Raw genomic sequence first — 21,032 nt, forward strand, 5'->3', positions numbered from 1 at the left:
AGATATGCACAGCTGTTTGCTCCCCCAGGAATTAATTACTTACTCTGGGTAAATTAATAAGCAAAAAGTGATTTTATTAAATATAAAAAGTAGGATTTAAGTGGTTCCAAGTAATAACAGACAGAACGAAGTAAGTTACCAAGCAAAATAAAATAAAACATGCAAGTCTAAGCCTAATACATTAAGAAACTGAATATAGATAAAATCTTACCCTCAGAGATGTTCCAATAAGTTTCTTCCACAGACTTCAGAGTAGCAGCTGTGTTAGTCTGGATCCGCATAAAGAAAAGGAGTACTTGTGGCATCTTAGAGACTAACACTTATGCTCAAATAAATTTGTTAGTCTCTAAGGTGCCACAAGTACTCCTTTTCTTTTTCCACAGAGTAGACTCCTTTCTAATCTGGGCCCAATCCTTTCCCCTGGTACAGTCCTTGTTCCAGCTTAGGTGGTAGCTAGGGGATTTCTCATGACTGCAGCCCCCTTTGTTCTGTTCCACCCCCTTATATATCTTTTGCACAAGGCAGGAATCCTTTGTCCCTCTCTGGGTTCCCACCCCTATTTCTAAATGGAAAAGCACCAGGTTAAAGATGGATTCCAGTTCAGGTGACATGATCACACGTCACTTCAAGACTTCATTACCCACTTGCCAGCACACAAGTATACAGGAAGACTTACAAGTAAACAGAGCCATTTACAACCAATTGTCCTGGTTAATGGGAGCCATCAAGATTCCAAGCCATCATTAATGGCTCACACTTTATATCTGATGAAGTGAGCTGTAGCTCACGAAAGCTTATGCTCAAATAAATTGGTTAGTCTCTAAGGTGCCACAAGTACTCCTTTTCTTTTTGCGAATACAGACTAACACGGCTGCTACTCTGAAACTTTGCATATTTGCATTTCAGATTATATATCTCCAAATACACTAAAGCAGCCATTTTTCCAAGTTGAATCTTACTCTGAAGTACAGAGATGTTAAATTACTTGTCCGAGGACACACAGCAAGACAGTAGAGCATGTAAGAATAGAAACCAGATAACTTCTGAGTCCCACCCCATGCTTGAACCACTGGACCATGTTTCTTCTCAATTGTATTACTATCTAACTGCACCTGTTGTGTTGGCAATCATATTGTGTGCAATGGCAGTTACTGTGTCTTGGGAAATTATGGGGGAAACTCATAGGAAGGGAAAATAAGTCAGAGGCTATGAGCCAACCATTGTCTACAAATTTCAAATTGCTTACTCTCCACCTGTTGCTCAGAGTACTCATCAGGGAAGTAAATCTTAATGGAGCCTTGCAAAAGCTATTTGCTGCCAGAAATCTCTCCTGAAAAGACTTTCATGCTAATTGTGGGGATTCTTATTTTCTATTTTCAAGTTATTTTTGCTATAAAATTGCTTCTGCAGTCTGATTTCATCCCTTTTGTGGGGGAGTGGAAAGGTACGGTCATAAGTGGACATGTGAGATTTGATAGTAAAACAAAAGGAAGTTAAATTAGTTCTCGAGTTAGATATAAATGGTCTAATTTGAAGTCATGGGTGCTTATGAATGTGTCCACAAATTGTTTATGAAAGTAGTATTAGTTGAAGCCTTTGATGGAACTCGGATGACATCATCCACTTCATTACTGACATCAGAAATGAACTATTTTTCTCTGAGTTTGTTTCTTATGCTCTCTCTCTCTCACACACACACACCCCTCCCCACCCTCCCCACCGCACACAATTTTCAAATGTGGGAACCTAAGTTGTTTGCATAAAACCCACATTTGTGCATACAAAGTGGCTGATTATGCAAGCAGATGGGTACATATGTTATGCACACAACTACCCATTTTGCATATACAAATGCCTGCTTGCAGCCACAATGTTGTGGATACATCGTAACCACCAATGATTTCAAGTATGTGTGTGTTCATTCCTGAAGATCAGGCTTAGATTAGTGAATTTCAAAATGCCGCTGCTTACCCAAAAAGCTGTTACCAGTAGCAAGTTGAGGATTACATGATGGCTGGAGGGAGGAAGGGAAGGAGCTGGAAAGCCTGCGAGGATGTGGGGTGAAGAAGGGAACTAGCAGTGCATTGTGGGTTTTAAGGAACAAGAGATCTGAAAGTCTGTGTGTGGGTTGGGAGAGACAGCGTCTATGCAGGGAGAGGGAGCTGAGGGTTGGGTCTAGGTTGTGTAAATATGAAGGTAGCTCCTTAGCTGAATTTTTGAGCAAGTTTAGACAGAGTTTGATTTGTCTGAAATTCTAGTCACAATAAATGATACTCTCTTTGCTTACCATTGTATCAGTGTATTCTTCCAGCTTTGCCTCAGGAATTATCTTTCTGTGCTGCAAAAAGAGATCTCCCAGGAAGTCCTATTGACAGAAAAGAATCAGAGTAATAGACTTTACCCTTTGGAGTTCAAGGAATAATATTAAAAACTGAGGCCCCAATTCAGCAATTTACTTAAACACATGCCTAACTCTGAGTACATGAGTAGTTCCATTGGCTTCAATTTAATTTAAATTTGTTTGATCTTTTGGTTTTTTAGTTGATATGTAGTGTTAAAATACATTTTAAAATAATCAGATACTCCCATAACAGACATAATGGAACCGTGAATTAGAGGATCAGCTGTATGAGGGGACAGTGTATTTTTTTTGGTAAGTGATATTTATTACTTCCCAAACACTTAACTTTCCAAATAAACTTAAATCATTATGGCCCCAACTCAACAAAGCACTTAGGACCAGACTTTTAAAGGTGTTTAATCACCTAAATCCACACTTAAGCATAAACACATGATCTCTCTCAGCATCTGCACAGTGTGCCCAGCCATTTGATAGCATCATCATCAGCCAGGTGAAGAGCCAGTAGCCTGCTGTTGAAGTCAGCAGACACTCGTCAAGAATGTGCGACATAGTCTGAAGTTGACTGCATCTACATCACAAGTTGTTAGAGAAACCCATCTGAAACATCAGGGGAGTGTGAGATGAGGTCAAAGTCATCAGTACCATAATGTCCTGCTATGCTGAAAGCAACGTAAGTTTCTTGCAAACAAATTACGTCGGTACTGTGACGAGTGGCTAAGGACTAATGACTCTGCATTGGCTGCTGACAGACCCTCAACATTAAGCTGAAGAATTCGAAGCGGCGGTCCAATGGCTCACAAGTCAAAAGATGGCAATACATTGGAGTTAGTCAGATGGCATGTGACCCAGATTCATGGCCGAATTTGCTGCCCAAGTGCTTTGCAGACCAAGGATAGATCTGAACGTGGTGAAAAGTGAAGCGTTTGATTAAGTGCTTTCCTGAATCGGACTTGGGCCTGAAAATGAAATAAATGTTGAGCCAAATCCTGCCCCCACCTTTGCAGGCACAGAAAACCATTTATTAATAGGCACAACAGTAATTAGCTAGTTAATAAAATGGAACTGCTGTGGCTCTGTTCTGCAGGGGTTGGAGAGGGGAGGTGGGCTAGGGACTGTGCACATTTGTAAGATATGAAGGAGTGCTCTGGTGGTTGTCTCTACAGCAGCCCAGAGGTGATTGGGGGGTGGGTGGGAAGGGATGTAAACCCAGGGATGGGGGGAAGAAGTGGGGCACAAAGGTGAGCTCAGCCGGTCTACAAATAAGAGGATCTACTGGTCAGTTCCTCACACAGCCATGCAAGAGAACCACAGATCCAGCAGCTATAATTACAGCCAGTGTGTTTTCTAGTGATTGATGGCTACAGAACAATTTTAAAATGCCATTTATCAAGCTCACGAAAAGGCAGTGGAATTACTAAAGCCAGTGGAAAGACTCCCATTGATTTCAGTGGGTTATAGATCAGGCCCAAAGAGAGGATTAAAATAACTTACTTTGAGCTCGCCAGCTGAAATAAATCCACTGCTATCAGCATCATATTTGCGCCAAATCTGGAGGGGAAAAATTGGTAAGACCACATGAATTTTGCACTTAATCATCAAAGAAGTTGATTATCTCATACATATCTTATCTAGGTCAGATCTCACTCAGTTCCATAATTTGCATGTAGCCATATTATTGAGTACTTAATTCACTATGGACAAAGTAAAATAATTCACATACAGTGTTTTTTACTCTTATTTTGATGTTGACAGAACAGTGTATAGCACGCTGTGGAAAAAAAGAATCTGCAATCAGCTATTTATTACAGACAGTCTCTTTCTATAAAGGAAAAATATAATCAGACTGAGAACCTGATCAAAATTGTGTACCTAACTTGTGCACAAAGACATCATGGTTGCATACTCAAAGTGGTAATTTGCCTGTGTAAATGATGCATAACTGGTCATTGTGTCCACAGACACTCAATTTACATGTTAATCAAGATTATATATTCAGTTTGGAAATCAAGCCTTTGAGTAGAGGAATATATTTAAAAATAAAGTTTTTTTTAATAATGGCTTTTAAAAGCCTCACTACTCTGGAGCTTTTCCTATAGGAGTAAGTCGCTCAATGTCTATGAAGAAGCCTTGCAAAATACTGTTTGGCTATTCACCCAGGTGGGGTATTTTTGTTTTTTGTAGGCAAGTAATTTTAATGAGCAAGTGTAATGTCTTTTGTTATAACCATCATCCTAATAAAGGGAAGCAAGTAGATTTTGTCTGGGCTGGTCAATTTTCATGAGTGTTGCAAGGCTGATATAGAGTTTCTGCAGCAGCTAGCAATGCCAAGAATATAGGACCAAATCCTCCCCCAGATTTGTGAAGCTGTTCAAAAGCTGCTAGATCAGGCCACTTGATTTCCCCAAATGTAGGGGAACTCCGTGGGCGGTCTAGAGTTGCCATAATGGCTCTCACTCTGCTTCCTTCCTGGCCCCCCTTGTGCAGGAGCGTGGCAAGGAAAAGGAGGCATTCCAAGGGCATCCCTATGCCCCCGTGCCCCCCGACTGACAGAATTGCACTGGCTGTCCACAGCCCCGCCCCACAGCCACTTAGCAGATTCCTCAATCCACTCTAAATTGTGCCTTGGAACTAAACTGACATCTCCAGAATCAGGGAAGAGTGCCAGTACCAAGGTGGCTCAAAACCTTCTTTGCCAACCCCCACTGATCTTTGTCCAGTGCACAAATGATAGAGCCAAGGATCTGACCCCAGCTCTCTAAAGGGTTAAACTGTTCAGTGGGTTGCCATAGAAACCTTTCATCTCTGGAGAAAATGGACATGTATCTTTAAGAAAGTCTGCAAAGTGCAAGCATCTACTATATGCATCTCCTGGTTTTGCCCAGCCTATCTATGGTATCTCTGTCTTTTGAGCATTCCTATCAGAATGTGCACAACTTCAACAGCTAAGAAAATGCAGCCTTCAGAAATAACACTGTTTTCCTTACTGAACATGAATTTGTACAAAATTCCACAGATGTCCAATATACTAATCTACTTTAAATAAGAGTCTGCTTATAGGTGCCATTCGGAATAATTGACAGCAACATACAAGGGATGAAGGCAAAAGACACACACCCGCATAAACTCCACACTGTTGTCCAAGGGTGTTTCCCGTCGGAAAAGCAGCAGAAAGTTCTCATCCTCTGGCAAGATCATATATGCAAGCTAAAAGAGGCAGGTAAAGATTAGAGCAAACTTACATGATGCTGTGCAGAAAATAAAAGATGAACATGTTTCCATGTAAATTATACTTTGAGCAAGCAATTTGAAATTTACATACAACCTGGCTTATCTTTGTGTCCCCCACTTCCCCCGCAATTTCCCAATTATGCATGATCCATTTTCTAATTTCACTGCCTTTCAGAAAAGGGATATTTTGGGAGTTTACCTCGTGTATTTGTAAACGTCCATCTGCAGTGACATCATAGGCAGACATGAATCGCTCTTTCACCCTTTGAAGCTTTTCCTCTGTTATGGCATCCTGCAGTTTGAAAAAACCACACACACACTCAGACAGAATCACTTAGGGCACCAGAACATCTCCTGGATGAAATTTACTGTCACAACTGTCCCATATATGAATGTTACATCATTTAGAATTCTCAGTGCAGTGCTTCTATTGGTCCACACACAGATGCCACATAGGGTAAGTTTTAGAAAGGAGCCCTTACGTGTAGCTCAGTGGCTCATAAACAGTATGATGGAGGCTTATTTCAGGCACCTGGAGATGCCTAAATGTTTCAGTGTCATTCTCCTTAGCTAGTTGGTCCACACAGTGCAACTGTGTTCCTCCCGCCTTCCCCCACCCCCTGGGAGTATGTATTACAAGAGCTATAATGTCCATTTTACTCTTGTACTTTATGGATTAGAGCAGTTTCCTGGGAAATACATCTTTGTACTTTTTCATTAGGACATTTGGCTTAGTAGATGTCGGTGACATTGTAGCTGGCTTGTTTCTTACTGTTATTACCAATGTGAATGAACATCTAGAACTGCTCTGAAACTAAGCCCTCGAGGTATCAGTGTTTATGATATGGAATTTTAAACATCCTGCATTCTTTGTGCTTGCATATCCAATGACTTATTCCCCAGTCAAACAATTTCTAGGTGGTGAATGTGAGAAGTTGAGAGTTTAACCGTTTATATGATTTGGCAGGTATTATACTGACTTGTAGCCAATTTAACCTGCCAACATTTTTGAACAACTGGTCTGGCTGGGCTGCACCTCTTGTGATACTAAAGCAGCTACACCTAAGATATTATTTTGGTTAGAAAAACTCAAGCAGAGATGCAGAGATAGGGAGAAGATATTTAGTGGTCATACGCACAGCATCCAAAAAGAAATACACCACAGCTGACCATTAGGATTTCCAAAGGAGTTATCTCCCATCATTTCAGATAAATAGAACTAGCAAGGCAGTCTGAATAGAAATACCCATTTCATAGAATCATAGAATATCTGGGTTGGAAGGGACCTCAGGAGGTCATCTAGTCCAACCCCCTGCTCAAAGCAGGACCAATCCCCAATCTGCCCAAAGCAGATCCCTAAATGGCCCACTCAAGGATTGAACTCACAACCCTGGGTTTAGCAGGCCAATGCTCAAACCACTGAGCTATCCCCTTTGTTTCTGAATGTTTTGCCTGGGAAGTACTGGAAGGTCAGAGATAGTTAAACTGGTGATCTGAGGATAACGTACAATGTCAAACTAAGGTTAAAACATTCAGGTAACCCATAGCCAGAGAGAGAGAGGGAGGGAGGACACATAACAGGCCTCCTTCTGCTCCCATTGAAGTCAGTGGCAAAACTCCCATTGATTTCCCTGCTGCAAAACATAGGCCCTGATCCTACCAACACCTAGGCATGGCCTTAATTTTATACACGAGTAATTCCACTGATGTCAACTGGATTAACCAGGTGCATAAAATTAAGGATATACACAAGTGTTTACACAATTGGAATTGGGACCTTAGCTAGCTATATTCTATGCACAGCATAGTTATTGTTATTTTAACTTTTTGCTTCCTGGAATCAAAGGCACCGACCAGCATCAGAGATCAATTGTTTACAAAATAGTTTATATCACACTTCTCTGCTTCCCCACTTGGCTAGTTCAGAGAATCATCATTACCCCTTATCTGTCTACTGTGGGGTTCATATGCCTTCTTCTGAAGCATTGTGGCCTCTGTCAGACAGAATAGTGGTGAACCTTAGGTCTCATTCAGTATGGTAATTCTTAGGTTCTTATGACAGGTAGTCCTAGAAAAAAGAAAAGGAGTACTAGTGGCACCTTAGAGACTAACCAATATATTTGAGCATAAGCTCCGATTAAGTGAGCTGTAGCTCACGAAATCTTATGCTCAAATAAATTGGTTAGTCTCTAAGGTGCCACTAGTACTCCTTTTCTTTTTGCGAATATAGACTAACACGGCTGCTACTCTGAAACCAGTCCTAGAAAAGTGAGTACTATTAAGATAATTGCCATGGCTGCATATCACTTGATTAAGGACAAGGGAAGTATTAAAATCATAATCGATTGATATAAAGAATGAATACTAGTTCTGTCTCCCACTGCTGAGGGTGATGAAGCCAGAGATATTTAGAGCTGAGGACCAAGCATAGGAAAGACTGAGCACATGGGGATGTCAGATCATGGGACTAGAAGCCAGGAACTCCTGAGTTCCAGTCCAAGTGCTGACACTACGGCTTTGTGGGGTCTTGGGGAACTCACTTAACCTCTCTGCTTCAGTTACCCTATATGTAAAATGGGGATCATAACTACTTGCTTCACAGTAGTTAATGTTTATAAAGTGTTCTGAGGATGACAAATGTGGAAATTATTGTTAATTTAACGAATTATTATTGCAGCAGCTTTCCAGGGTTTAAACGTGGCAACAACAGAAGGAGTTGTCATTGGGCCCTGAGTCAGCAAAACACTTAAGAATGGGCTAAATTAGCATTTACATCCACTTTGCACTGTCAAAGGTACAAGGCTGTAGAGAATCAGGCCCTCAATCTTTCATTCCAGAACAATTAATAAACTTCTTGCAGCTAACATGGTTGTGCTGTAGGCACAATGCCTAAGGCTAGCACTGTACTATCACTGTTAACCCACAAGTGAATATTTTGAAAACTTGCTCCCTGCTGAAATGAATTGCAGTAAGGACACCCATGCCTTGAATCTCACAAATCTATTTGATACCATGCAGAATAATCAGTATTCATGTATGACCCAGGAACCTTTTGGTGCCAACTGGCTGAGGGAAAGGGGATTCATAGAGTGTTAATAGGGATCCACTGGATCAGATATATGCATATTAAGTTCACCAAAGTGTGGTGTGTGAGGTCTCTAATAAGAGCCAGTAGCCCACTCGTCACCCCAATCATTTCAAAATGTACGTATGGATAATTAAGGAGTTAGAGATCTATACTGGAAATTATATTCTCAAAGACTTGAAGTTAAGGCAGATAACCAAGAGGTGACATGACTTCAACAGGTTCCTTTCAAACAGGAAGTAGTAGATACTTAGCTCTGTCTGGTCATGTGTATTGGACATTGTATGTCTCACAATGCAGGCCTATTTGCATCCTGAGCCCAATACCCACTGCAATATTTACAGGAAGAAATAAACAGCAGGAGGGGATCCTGTTTACCAGTAAAGACAATCGAGTCTGGGGTATACCTGGGAGTGCAGAGGTACAGTCTAGATTTTTCACATAGGAGAGAAGCTGACAGTGTGACTTGTCTCATGAAAAAGGGATCATAGCCTGTGTGGCTGGAAAGTGTTGGTAATACTTTATTAGACACAAGGATCTTGTTAATTAAGCCTAGGTTCTAGAATGTGTTATGATTTGATTTTATGTATTTTCTTCCAGTACTTCTACTTGCTATCATTCAAATCTCTCTGCTTCGTTGAACTAACTTATTTGTTTTCACTATAAACTTACCTAAGTGCTGTGTGCCAAGGGGAACAGTGGTCTGAGGTGTACCTGTAAGATGGGTTGTACTATTCCTTTGGGATCAGTGAATCTGTGAACACTTTGAGTGTCCAGTGAACAGGGGCTGGATGGTCCAGGGAGACCTCAGAGGGCTTGGGGGTTGGAGTGTGCCTATTGCCAACCTGTAGAATCAGAGTGGGACATGCATAGTCTTAGAGGAGAGTGTTTGTGTTGCCCGTGGCCAGTGGAGGGGACTCTGAGCAGGCACAGACAAGGCTTCCTCATGCTAAGGCCAGTTGGTAGCAAAGTGCCTCACAGCCCTGAGTACCCCTGGGGAAGCATCACAATATGATGGTACCAATTTCCAGCTGGTACAAAAGAATACTACTGTGTAGGATTTTTCCCCTTAGAACCTCTGCCACAGTCAGCAGTAGTCACTGTAGTACAGTAACATCAGGATTTCACAGGATTTCACAGATGAGAGAATGGAACCATGATTAGATTATGGGCTTGCCTACACTTGAAGTGCTACTTGAAGTGGTGCAGCTGCACTGCTGTAGTGCTTCCATGTCAACATTTCTTATGCTGACAGGAGGGGCTCTCCCATCGGCATAGGTAATCCACCTCCCTCACCGGCAGTAGCTAGGTTGACTGAAGAATGCTTCTGTTGACCGAGCACTGTCTATACCTGGGATAGCTGGGTCAACCTAACTTTTTAGTGCAGACTATGCCAGGAGTCGGCAACCTTTCAGAAGTGGTGTGCCGAGTCTTCATTTATTCGCTCTAATTTAAGGTTTCGCGTGCCAGTAATACATTTTAACATTTTTAGAAGGTCTCTTTCTATAAGTCTTTAATATATAACTAAACTATTGTAGTATGTAAAGTAAATAAAGTTTTTTAAATGTTTAAGAAGCTTCATTTAAAACGAAATTAAAATGCCGAGCCCCCGGTCTGGTGGCCAGGACCTGGGCAGTGTGAGTGCCACTGAAAATAAGCTCACGGGCCGCCTTTGGCACGCGTGCCATAGGTTGCCTACCCCTGGACTAGGCCATACATACACTGGAACTGAAGTATCTACCCTCTACACATACTTCAGTCAATATGCTCATGCATCTTTGTATTTGTCTGATCACATTCGGACATCTTCCCCAAACCTGATGCTACATTTTTATGACATAAAATATGAGCTAGTGCTCATCACTGCTTTTGAAAATTAAGACCCGATCCTCAAATGGATTTCAATGAGCATTGGGAGCATAAATACCTTTGAGGATCTGGTCCTGACTTCCATGGGACTACTCATGTGCTTAAAGTTACACATATGCTTACATGCTTTGCTGGATTGGGGTCTTTCTTTTCCCTCTTTGTTCCCATCTTTAGAAGTGCCTGCTGTTTTTCAAATGCCCTTCACCCATCAATAGTAAAGAGCTCTGTTTTATTTCATTATGACATAAGAACATAATTTGATTTCTCTTTATCTGACTTCACAGCAAAAAAAGATCTCAACAACTCTCTCATGCATGAGAACGTTATTGGTCTATACATTTATTATACAATGCCCTTCACTGGGCATCCTACATTGAAATCAAAAGGATTATGTTAATCAAGTAAATATCTTCTGTTTATAAATGTCAAGTCCAATTCATTAATAGAGAATAGCTCTACTGAAAAGAATGAAGTAGCTCTTCTGACCTGGTTGTATACATCAATTGATGATGTGAGTGAGTGTGGAGGATGGATGGATAGACAGGCAGACAATCAAAAAAGTGGGGCACTTTTGAAGAAACACAATACTGTTTTCTTTTACCTCAACATTATAACTCTTTCTTGTGGTATTTAAATTGGCTTCAAGAGCAGAACACTTCCTAGGCATTAGGCAAACATATCAGTTACTATTTTCAATAGCCTGGCAAACTACTCTGAAATTATCCTCCTCCATGCCCAGTAGGATAAGCTATTTTTGAAACTATAATCATCACTGATATTTGAAAAAATGTGGTGTGGAATTCAAACTGGTGTTTTATTATAAAAGCTTGTTGTTCAACCGTGTCAGCTTTTAACAACTTCATTGAATTTTAGCTCCGTAAGAGCATTGACAATGAGAATAAAAATAGGATTTTTTACAATTAGCTGTCTTATTGGATAAATCGCTTAAAGATGCATCATTTGGAATGTATGCAAATCATGGCACCATTAGCTTTCGGTCCAGATGTTCTTCAGTATGACAGGTGTTTCAAAGCTGCCCTCCCTCTCTATGCAGCACCATTCTCTTTCTTGTAATATAAAGGTAACAGCAGTATATTACTATCACTAAGCAGATCATTTTACTTCTGGAGATCAAAGGCAGAGTCAAAAATGCACAATCTGGGTTTTCTGAGAGGTATGCTAGAAGTAAAGTATTTATATATCAAATTGTACAACTTCAACTTCAATCTCCAGCTTTGTTCTTTAGCTCTGTATCCTAAATTTGGAATGACATGATCTATTCTGCTGTTGATGGAGGGAGTCAAGAGCTGCCTTTCACCCCCACATAGAGGAGTAAGAAAGCATCTTGTGTGGCGGCCCTGGGGCTGCTACTCTCTCCACTGTGCAGGTGGATGGGGACTAGGAGCAGCCATGGCTCTGTAACCCAACATGCCAGCTATTGCTGAGCTGCTGCAGAGGCCAAGTAAGTTGCTCCATGAAAAGACCTGAGGCAGCTTATTTCCCACCTGAAGAAGGGGGGAAGCAGGGGTCAAATGTTGACTCTAGAAAGCTTAAACAAGTCTGAATCTACACTGGGTGCTAGGTTTTGTTTTCACATCACTGCTGTAATATTGCTACAATGAGGCAGTGAGTCTGGAAAGATGATAGTGTTAACATCAGAGTAACAAATATTGCTGGTAGTTAAAACTTCAGAAGTCTTGTGCATTTGGGAGGGGCTTACCCCAGAAACAGCAGGGAAAAAATTGTTACCCATCAACCTGGAACAGAATGTAAAATACTAGAGGTCTGGATCTTAAGACAGCTTTGGGTCTTACAGTGGAAAATGTTTAAATAGATACATTGTTACTATTAGTTATAGTGCTTAACATACTTACAGATCTTTATATCTTCAAAGCACAGTACAAACATCAATTACTATCACTTAACTGGATTAATTTAATTGGTTTTCAATAATTGCCATGGTTTCCACAGACAAGATTCAAATGTCCCGAAAAAAAGTGTCTTGCCAATGCACAATTAATTTACACTGTGTAGATGTGACCTAAGGATGCATTTTCTGCAGTCAGAAGATACTGCTGTAGTTTGAAAGGTAACTGCTAGCCCGCATTAGTGCTCTCCTCCTCCTCCCTACCCCCAAATCTTGCGTAACTGGAGACTGTTCATATTACAAGGAGAAGAAGTGAGAGAGAGAGCGCACTCCAGACCGACAAACATCAACTACATAGAAACAGAGGGACCACACTGATCAGAGCCAGGTGTGACAATAACAGAAAATGTGGAAGTGGAAGATGTGTTAAATGGCTTTTATGTTTCAGTTTTCACCAAAAAGTTTAGTAGCAATTGGACATCTAACTTAATGAATGCCAGTGAAAATGAAGTAGGATTGGAGACTAAAATAGGGAAAGAAAAGTTAAAAATTACTTAGACAAGTTGGATGTCTTCAAATCACCATGGCCTGATGAAATACATCCTATAATACTCAAGGAGCTGACTGAGGAGATATCTGAGCCATTAGCGACTATCTTTGAAAAGTCGTGGAAGGACTGGAAAAGGGTAAATATAGTGCCAATCTATAAAAAGAGGAATAAGGACAACCCAGGGAATTTCAGACCAGTCATCTTAACTTCAGCACCCGGAAAGATAATGGAGCAAATAATTAAGCAATCAGTTTGCAGACACCTAGAAAATAATAAGGTGATAAGTGACAGTCAGCATGGATTTGTCAAGAACAAATCACGTCAAACCAACTTGATAGCTTTCTTTGACAGGGTAACAAGCCCTGTGGATTGCGGGGGGGGGGGGGGGGGAGGGAGGAAGGGGTGCGGTAGATGTGGTATATCTTGACTTTAGTAAGGCTTTTGATACTGTCTTGCATGACCTTCTCATAAACAAACAAGGGAAATACAACCTAGATGGAGCTACTATAAGATGGGTGCAGAAGCAATTGGAAAACTGTTCCCAGAGAGTAGTTATCAGTGGTTCACAGTCAAGCTGGAAGGGCATATAGAGTGAGGTCCCACAGGGATCAGTTCTGGATCCAGTTCTGTTCAATGTCTGTTTACGTTGGACATTAGCAAAAACTTCCTGTCAAGGTAGTTAAGCACTGGAATAAATTGCCTAGGGAGGTTGTGAAATCTCTGTCATTGGAGACTTTTAAGAGCAGGTTAGACAAACAACTCTCAGGGATGGTCTAGATCAGGGGTTCTCGCAACAAATTTTTTGGCGGCCTCAGAGTGGCCACTCTCACTGGTGGCCATACTGACACTTTTTCCCTAAAATACTTAATTAACTTTAGGAAAAACAATTAAATATGCACAGAAATACATTACAATGATTTGGATGTGTATTTGTAGGGGTTTTTTTTGGCAGACTGAATAACAAAAATAATGCTGCCTTCCCTTTCGGCCCCCCCCCATCCAGAGCTTAGTGGGTCCTGGGGCTTGCTGTGGAAAGTGATATTTGTATATTTGTTAATATCACAGTTATGAAAAATGATAAGTGATATTAACAAACATACAAATATCTCTTTTCACAGATAGCTAGTAAGTCTGCTGTGAAAAGAGATACTTGCATGTTTGTTAACATCACTTTTCTCAGCAAGCCCCAGGACTCATTAAGTCCTGGATGGGGGGGGAAAGGGGGAGGCAGTGGAGGCCCCAGGGCAAGGTGGGGGATGGATGCGGGTTCAGGGGAGGCAGCGGGGGCCCGGGGTAATGGGGGGATGTATGTCAGGCCAGGAAGGCAGCAGGGTCCTGGGTGGGCCGAGGAAGAGGGATGGATTCAGGGCCATGGGAGGCAGTGGGGGCCAGGGGCAATGGGAGTGGGTGATGAGCCCCATTGTTGCATGGCCAGAGCCAGGGCCTGTTGTCTGCTGCCATGTGGCCAGGGCTCAGTGCCCACAGCCAGAACCTGGAGCTGGGGACAGGAAATGTGTGGCTGGAGCCAGCGATTGGAGTCCGCTGCCATGCAGCCAGAGCTGTGGGTCAGCACCCAGGGCCAGTGCCTGCTGCTGCAGGGCCAGAGTCCGGAGCTGGGTGCCAGAGCCCAGGAGTGCATGGCTGGAGCCACGAGCCAGTTCTCGCTGCTGCACGGCCAGGGGTTGGCACCTGGGGCCAGCTCCCACCACAGTGTGGCCTGGAGCCAGGGAACAGAGTTGTGGGTCGATGACTGCTGCCGTGCAGCCGGGGCAGGGGATCAGCACTAGGGGTTGGGCCACGTAGCTGGAGTCCGGGGCCAGCACCCGCCACCGCATGGCCGGAACTGGGGGCCAGAGGCTGACTGAAGCTCCATGTCTGGAGGCAGGGGTCAGCACCTGCTGCCCTGTGGCCAGAGCCAGGGGTTGGAGCCCAAAGCCCCATGCTTGCAGCCTGCTGCTGTGCAGCTGGGCCTGGGGTTGGCACCTGTGGCTGGTGCCTGCAACTGCACAGCTGAAGCCCAGGACTGGAGCCGGGAGCCAGCACCTGCTGCTGTACAGCTGGAACCAGGGGACAGAGGCTGAAGTCCCACAGCTGGAGGCCAGGGCTGCGTGGCCAGAGCCAGTAGGAGTCAGTACCTGCTGCCCCGCAGTCAGAGCCCTGGGCCTCATGGCCAGATTCCTGAACTCCTGCCGCTGGAGCCTGCCGTCCAAAACCCCTCCCCACAACGTGGGTCAAGAACTCACCTTGCTCCTGCAGTGCTGTGCCCCTCTCTAGAGGTGGTGCAGGCGGTGCATCCAGGAGCAATAAGGAGAGAGGAGGAGGGGCTGATGCTTCCCCCCCCATCACCACCCAGGAGGCTGTCGTGGCTGCACTAAAAGCTCCTGGTGGCCGCATTTGAGAAACGCTGGTCTAGATAATACTAGTCCTTCCTGGACTAGATGACCTCTCGAGGTCCCTTCCATTCCTATGATTCTATATAAAGCAGGATTGTTAAAACAACCCATCCCCGCTGGAAAGTAGGTTGTGTGGGGTTTTTTTTTAAAAATTATTAACTAGCTATTCAACAAAGTTGGTACAAACAGAAAAGGCAAAGCCAAACAAGCTCTGGTTTCATATGTCTAAAGGTTACATTGAATTTGTTTCAGAACTGTCTATTACAGTGGGCAGCAAATGCTATAGTGACCGTACAGTTCTGACCTGGAAAGTGCCTCTAGAAATAGCCTGATGGGATTCTCCGCCTATTGTCTTTATAAACTGGTGGGATGATTTGGCAGCAAATAAACAGCTGTAGTCAAGCATAGTCTTTCTCAAGGGTTTGTGGTGCCATTACTGTGTAGTCACCATCCAGAGCAGAATGGCACTTCAAGGTTGCAGAAGCACTTCCATTCTTACTATCCTCCCACCACTATGGGCTGAAATATTCTAGACATGTTCTGTCTGATAACTTTATTTTTGGAAAGTTTTAAGCAAAAATGCTTCAGTGCTTTTTCTGGGCAGTCTCTGCTGGCAGGGCTCCTATGTATTTCCAACAGCAAGCTCAACCTGCCCTCCTCTGGGGGTGGACTTCTGTGCTAACACTGCCTGCCTTCCCCCGTAGGGCATGTGTGGCCTGGCCTGGATGGGAGGTGTGTGAAATTTGCCCATTTAATGTTGCCTATAGAATACAGGAACATTTTTAGAGACGAAAATTTTTAGCAGTCAAAACTAGGCCTGTCAATTAATCACAGTTAACTCACGCGATTAACTCAAAAAAATTAATTGCGATTAAAAAAGTTAACCGTGATTAATTGCACTGTTAAACAATAGAATACAAATTGAAATATATTAAATATTTTTGATATTTTTCTACATTTTCAAATATATCTATTTCAATTACAACACAGAATACAATACAGAATACAAAGTGCACAGTGCTCACTTTATATTATTTTTTACTACAAATATTTGCGCAGTAAAAACGATAAACAAAAGAAATAGTATTTTTTCAATTCACCTCATGCAAATACTGTAGTGCAATCTCTTTATTATGAAAGTGCAACTTACGAATGTATTTTTTGTTACATAACTGCACTCAAAAACAAAATAATGTAAAACTTTAGAGCCTACAAATTCACTCAGTCCTACTTCTCGTTCAGCCAATCACTAAGAGAAACAACTTTGTTTACGTTTATGGGAGATAATGCTGCCCACTTCTTAATTACAATGTCTGAAAGTGAGAATAGGCATTCACATGGCACTGTTGTAGCTGGCGTTGTAAGATAACTATGTGCCAGATCGGCTAAAGATTCATATGCTTTGGCCATCGTTCCAGAGGACATGCTTCCATGCTGATGACACTTGTTAAAAAAATAATGTGTTAATTAAATTGGTGACTGAACTCCTTGGGGGAGAATTGTATGTCTCCTGCTCTGTTTTACCTGCATTCTGCCATATATTTCATGTTATAGCAGTCTAGGATGATGACCCAGCACATGTTGTTCATTTTAAGAACACTTTCACTGCAAATTTGACAAAATGCAAAGAAGGTACCAGCGTGAGATTTCTAAAGTTAGCTACAGCACTTGACCCAAAGTTTAAGACTCTGAAGTGCCTTCCAAAATCTGAGAGGGACGAGCTGTGGCGCATGCTTTCAGAAGTCTTAAAAGAGCCACACTCTGATGTGGAAACTATAGAACTCAAACCACCAAACAAGAAAATCAACCTTCTGCTGGTGGCATCTGATTCAGATGATGAAAATGAACATGCGTCGGTCGGCATTGCTTTGGATTGTTATTGAGCAGAACTCGTCATCAGCATGGACGCATGTACTCTGGAATGGTGGTTGAAGCATTAATCGACATATAAATCTTCAGCACATTTGGCATGTAAATATCTTGCGATGCCGGCTACAGCAGTGCCATGCAAACGCCTGTTCTCACTTTCAGGTGACATAAACAAGAAACAGGCAGAAAATCTTCTGCAAATGTAAACAAACTTGTTTGTCTGAATGATTAGCTGAAAAAGAAGTAGGACTGAGTGGACTTGTAGGCTCTAAAGTTTTACATTGGTTTGTTTTTGAATGCAGGGTTTTTTTGTACATAAAAACATTTATAAGTTCAACTTTCATGATAAAGAGATTGCACTACAGTACTTGTATTAGGTGAATTGAAAAATACTTTTTCTTTTATTACAGTGCAAATATTTGTAATAAAAATAAATATAGTGAGCACTCTACACTTTGTATTTTGTGTTGTAATTGAAATCAATATATTTGAAAATGTAGAAAACATCAAAAATATTTAAATAAATTGTATTCTCTTATTGTTACAGCATGATTAATCACAAAAGTAATTTTTTTAATTGCTTGACAGCCCTAGTCAAAACACAGTGTGAGTATAATTAAGGGAATTTTTCTTCCGTAGAAAGGGGCAAACAGGATCAGATAAAATAAGAATTGCTTCAAACTTTGCTCAAAATTAGGCATATGGAGATTGTGGCTATTTGAGGAGTAATCAAAAATGACACCAAGTCTGCAAGCTTAGGAGCCAAGGATAGTACGATAGTATTAGATTAGATTATAATGGTGACTGAACCAAGCCTGGAAGAGGGATTTTTACTTTTACCCCTTAGCTATCATCACGTGAACAATAAAACTTCAAAGACACTGGTTTAGGTCCCAATCCAGCGGAGTGCTGAGTATCTCTTGAGAGCAGCTGAACATCCTCAATGGCCAGCAAAGTCTATGGTAATTGAAGGCACACCACTTTTTAGGGTCAAGTCCATAACATGTATGTTATTAGCAAACAAAAGATTATACAATTTTGCCATGAAAACATAAACATCTCTAAAAAATACGGCACATGGCATTTCTCATAAATCGCTTGATTTAAGGACAATTTTTTTTATAAGAACATTTCTTATTAAGGATAATACTCCACAAAGCTTGCATGGAAAAACTACTGTAATTCAACCCACAACAGTAAGTACATTTTCCCCTTTTCACATATGATCCTGTCCTTCAATTTTGTGAAAAATCCTTTAAAAATATTTTACATCAGAAATGTAATTGACATATTAATACTTCTCATTATGATGGAAAGGACAGGTTCACCTTTTTATCCCCACAGCGTTTAATTTCTTAAGGATGGTTGTCCATAACCTTCTGGAAACTTGACAGTAATCTCTCTCCTTTTATCAAATTTTTTTCTTTTGGGTGCCCTTGCCCCCAAGTTCTCTCATATTTCTTTGCTTGTTAAGAGAGCTGTGCTGCTGGTAGTGATTTATTTTAATGAAAACACAGTGATGAATCATTTGTTTTGGAAAAAATAAAATGTGCAGAGAATCACAGGGACTTTAGAACTTGATGTAAGGGTAGGTCTAATTTAGGATATGCCAACCTTGAGAGTATCACTTTAATCAAGAACAGGTCATGTCATTAACATTCTCCCCCACATGAGGAGATGGAAAATAGAATTTTTCCCTGCAATTAAGTAGGTACATCACATGTAAGGGAAAAAAAAGTCTAAAGCACTGAAAAATGCTTGTTTGCAAGTGATTTTTTTATTTTTAAATTCCCAACTTCCCTTGTTCATTGGTACAAAAGGCAGGCAAATTGCACCATTCAATTCTGTCTGCAGCTAGCTGTCAGTGTCTGCCAAACTGGAACAACAAATCCTTGGACTAATTCAGACCTCACTTGGGGTATGTCTACACTACGAAATTAGTTCAAATGTATAAAAGTAGGTTTTGTAGAAAGCATTTTTATACAGTTGACTGTGTGTGTCCCCACACAAATTCTCTAAGTGCATTTAGTCGGCGAAGTGTGTCCACAGTATCGAGGCAACCATCGACTTAAGGAGCGTTGCACTGTGGGTAGCTATCCCGCAGTTCCTGCAGTCTCTGCCACCCATTTGACTTCTGGGTAGAAATCCCAATACCTGATGGGGCAAAAACATTGTCGCGGGTGGTTCTGGGTACATGTTGTCAGGCCCCCCCTTCCTTCCATGAAAGCAACTGCAGACAATTGTTTCGCGCCTTTTTTCCTGGGTTACCCTTGCAGACGCCATACGACAGCAAGCATGGAGCCTGCTCAGTTCACCGTCACTGTATGTCTCCTGGGTGCGGGCAGACATGGTACTGCATTGCTACACAGCAGCAGCTCATTGCCTCTTGGCAGCAGCCATTGTTGCCGTATTCCAGGGTGCTCTTTTAGCCGACCTCGGTGAGGTCGGTCACGGGTGCCTGGGCAGACATAGGAGTGACTCAGCTAGATCATTTCCCTTTTAAGTTTTGTCTCATGGCGATTCAGTCCTGCCGGCAGTTGTACTGCACGGTCTTCTGCCGAGCACCCAGGAGATGACGATGGCTAGCAGTCGTACTGTACCGTCTGCTGCCAGCAAGATGTATAAAGATAGATGAAGTGGATAAAAACAAGAAATAGACCAGATTTGTTTTGCATTCATTTTCTCCTCCCTCCCTCCGTGAAATCAACGGCCTGCTAAACCCAGGGTTTTGAGTTCTATCCTTGAGGGGGCCATTCTATTTCTCCTTGATGCAAAGCAACCCCCTTTGTTGATTTTAATTCCCTGTAAGCCAACCCTGTAAGCCATGTTGTCAGTCACCCCTCCCTCCGTCAGAGCAATGGCAGACAATCGTTTCATGCCTTTTTTCAGTGCAGAAGCCATAGCACTGGGAACATGGAGCCCGCTCATATCACCACAGCAATTATGAGCACTATAAACACCGCATGCATTATCCAGCAGGATATGCAGAACCATAACCTGCAAGAAAAGCAAAACCAGGCAAGGAGGAGGCGACTGCAGCGCAGTGACGAGAGTAATGAGGAAATGGACATAGACTTCTCACAAAGTATGGGCCCCTGCAACGTGCACATCATGATGTCAATTGGGCAGGTTCATGGCATGAAATGCAGATTCTGGGCCTGGGAAACAAGCACACACTGGTGGGACCACATAGTGTTGCAGGTTTGGGAAGATTCCCAGTGGCTGCGAAACTTTCGCATGCGTAAGGGCACTTTCATGGAACTTTGTGACTTGCTTTCCCCTGCCCTGAAGCGCAAGAATACCAAGATGAGAGCAGCCCTCACAGTTGAGAAGCGAGTGGCGATAGACCTCTGGAAGCTTGCAATTCCAGACAGCTACCGGTCGATCGGGAATCAATTTGGAGTGGGCAAATCTACTGTGGGGGCTGCTGTGATGCAAGTAGGCAACACAATCACTGAGCTGATATCAAGGGTAGTTACTGTGGGAAATGTGCAGGTCATAGTGAATGGCTTTGCTGCAATGGGATTCCCTAACTGTGGTGGGGCCATAGACGGAACCCATATCCCTATCTTGGCACCGGAGCATCAAGCCGGCAAGTACATAAACTGCAAGGGGTACTTTTCAATGGTGCTGCAAGTACTGGTGGATCACAAGGGACGTTTCACCAACATCAATGTGGGATGGTCGGGAAAGCTACATGATGCTCACATCTTCAGGAACTCTAGTCTGTTTCAACAGCTGCAACAAGGGACTTACTTTCCAGACCAGAAAATAATTGTTGGGGATGTTGAAATGCCTATAGTTATCCT

The 21,032-nt window shown here is 42.3% G+C and overlaps 1 protein-coding gene across 2 annotated transcripts in view; it reads right to left on the minus strand.

Annotated features, from left to right (window-relative positions):
• SCGN (secretagogin, EF-hand calcium binding protein) overlaps positions 1 to 21,032 on the minus strand; it is a 54,069-nt gene that overhangs the window by 21,149 nt on the left and 11,888 nt on the right. For both annotated transcript variants that reach the window (XM_048840052.2, XM_048840053.1), the window contains exons 3-6: positions 5,790 to 5,882; positions 5,477 to 5,566; positions 3,854 to 3,910; positions 2,288 to 2,365 (exon numbers count right to left, since the gene is read on the minus strand). In XM_048840052.2, the coding sequence (XP_048696009.1) occupies positions 2,288 to 2,365; positions 3,854 to 3,910; positions 5,477 to 5,566; positions 5,790 to 5,882 (318 nt within the window). The remainder of the gene's footprint in view (positions 1 to 2,287; positions 2,366 to 3,853; positions 3,911 to 5,476; positions 5,567 to 5,789; positions 5,883 to 21,032) is intronic.

Source organism: Caretta caretta, chromosome 2 (assembly GCF_965140235.1).
Source record: "Caretta caretta isolate rCarCar2 chromosome 2, rCarCar1.hap1, whole genome shotgun sequence".
NCBI lineage: Eukaryota > Metazoa > Chordata > Testudines > Cheloniidae > Caretta > Caretta caretta.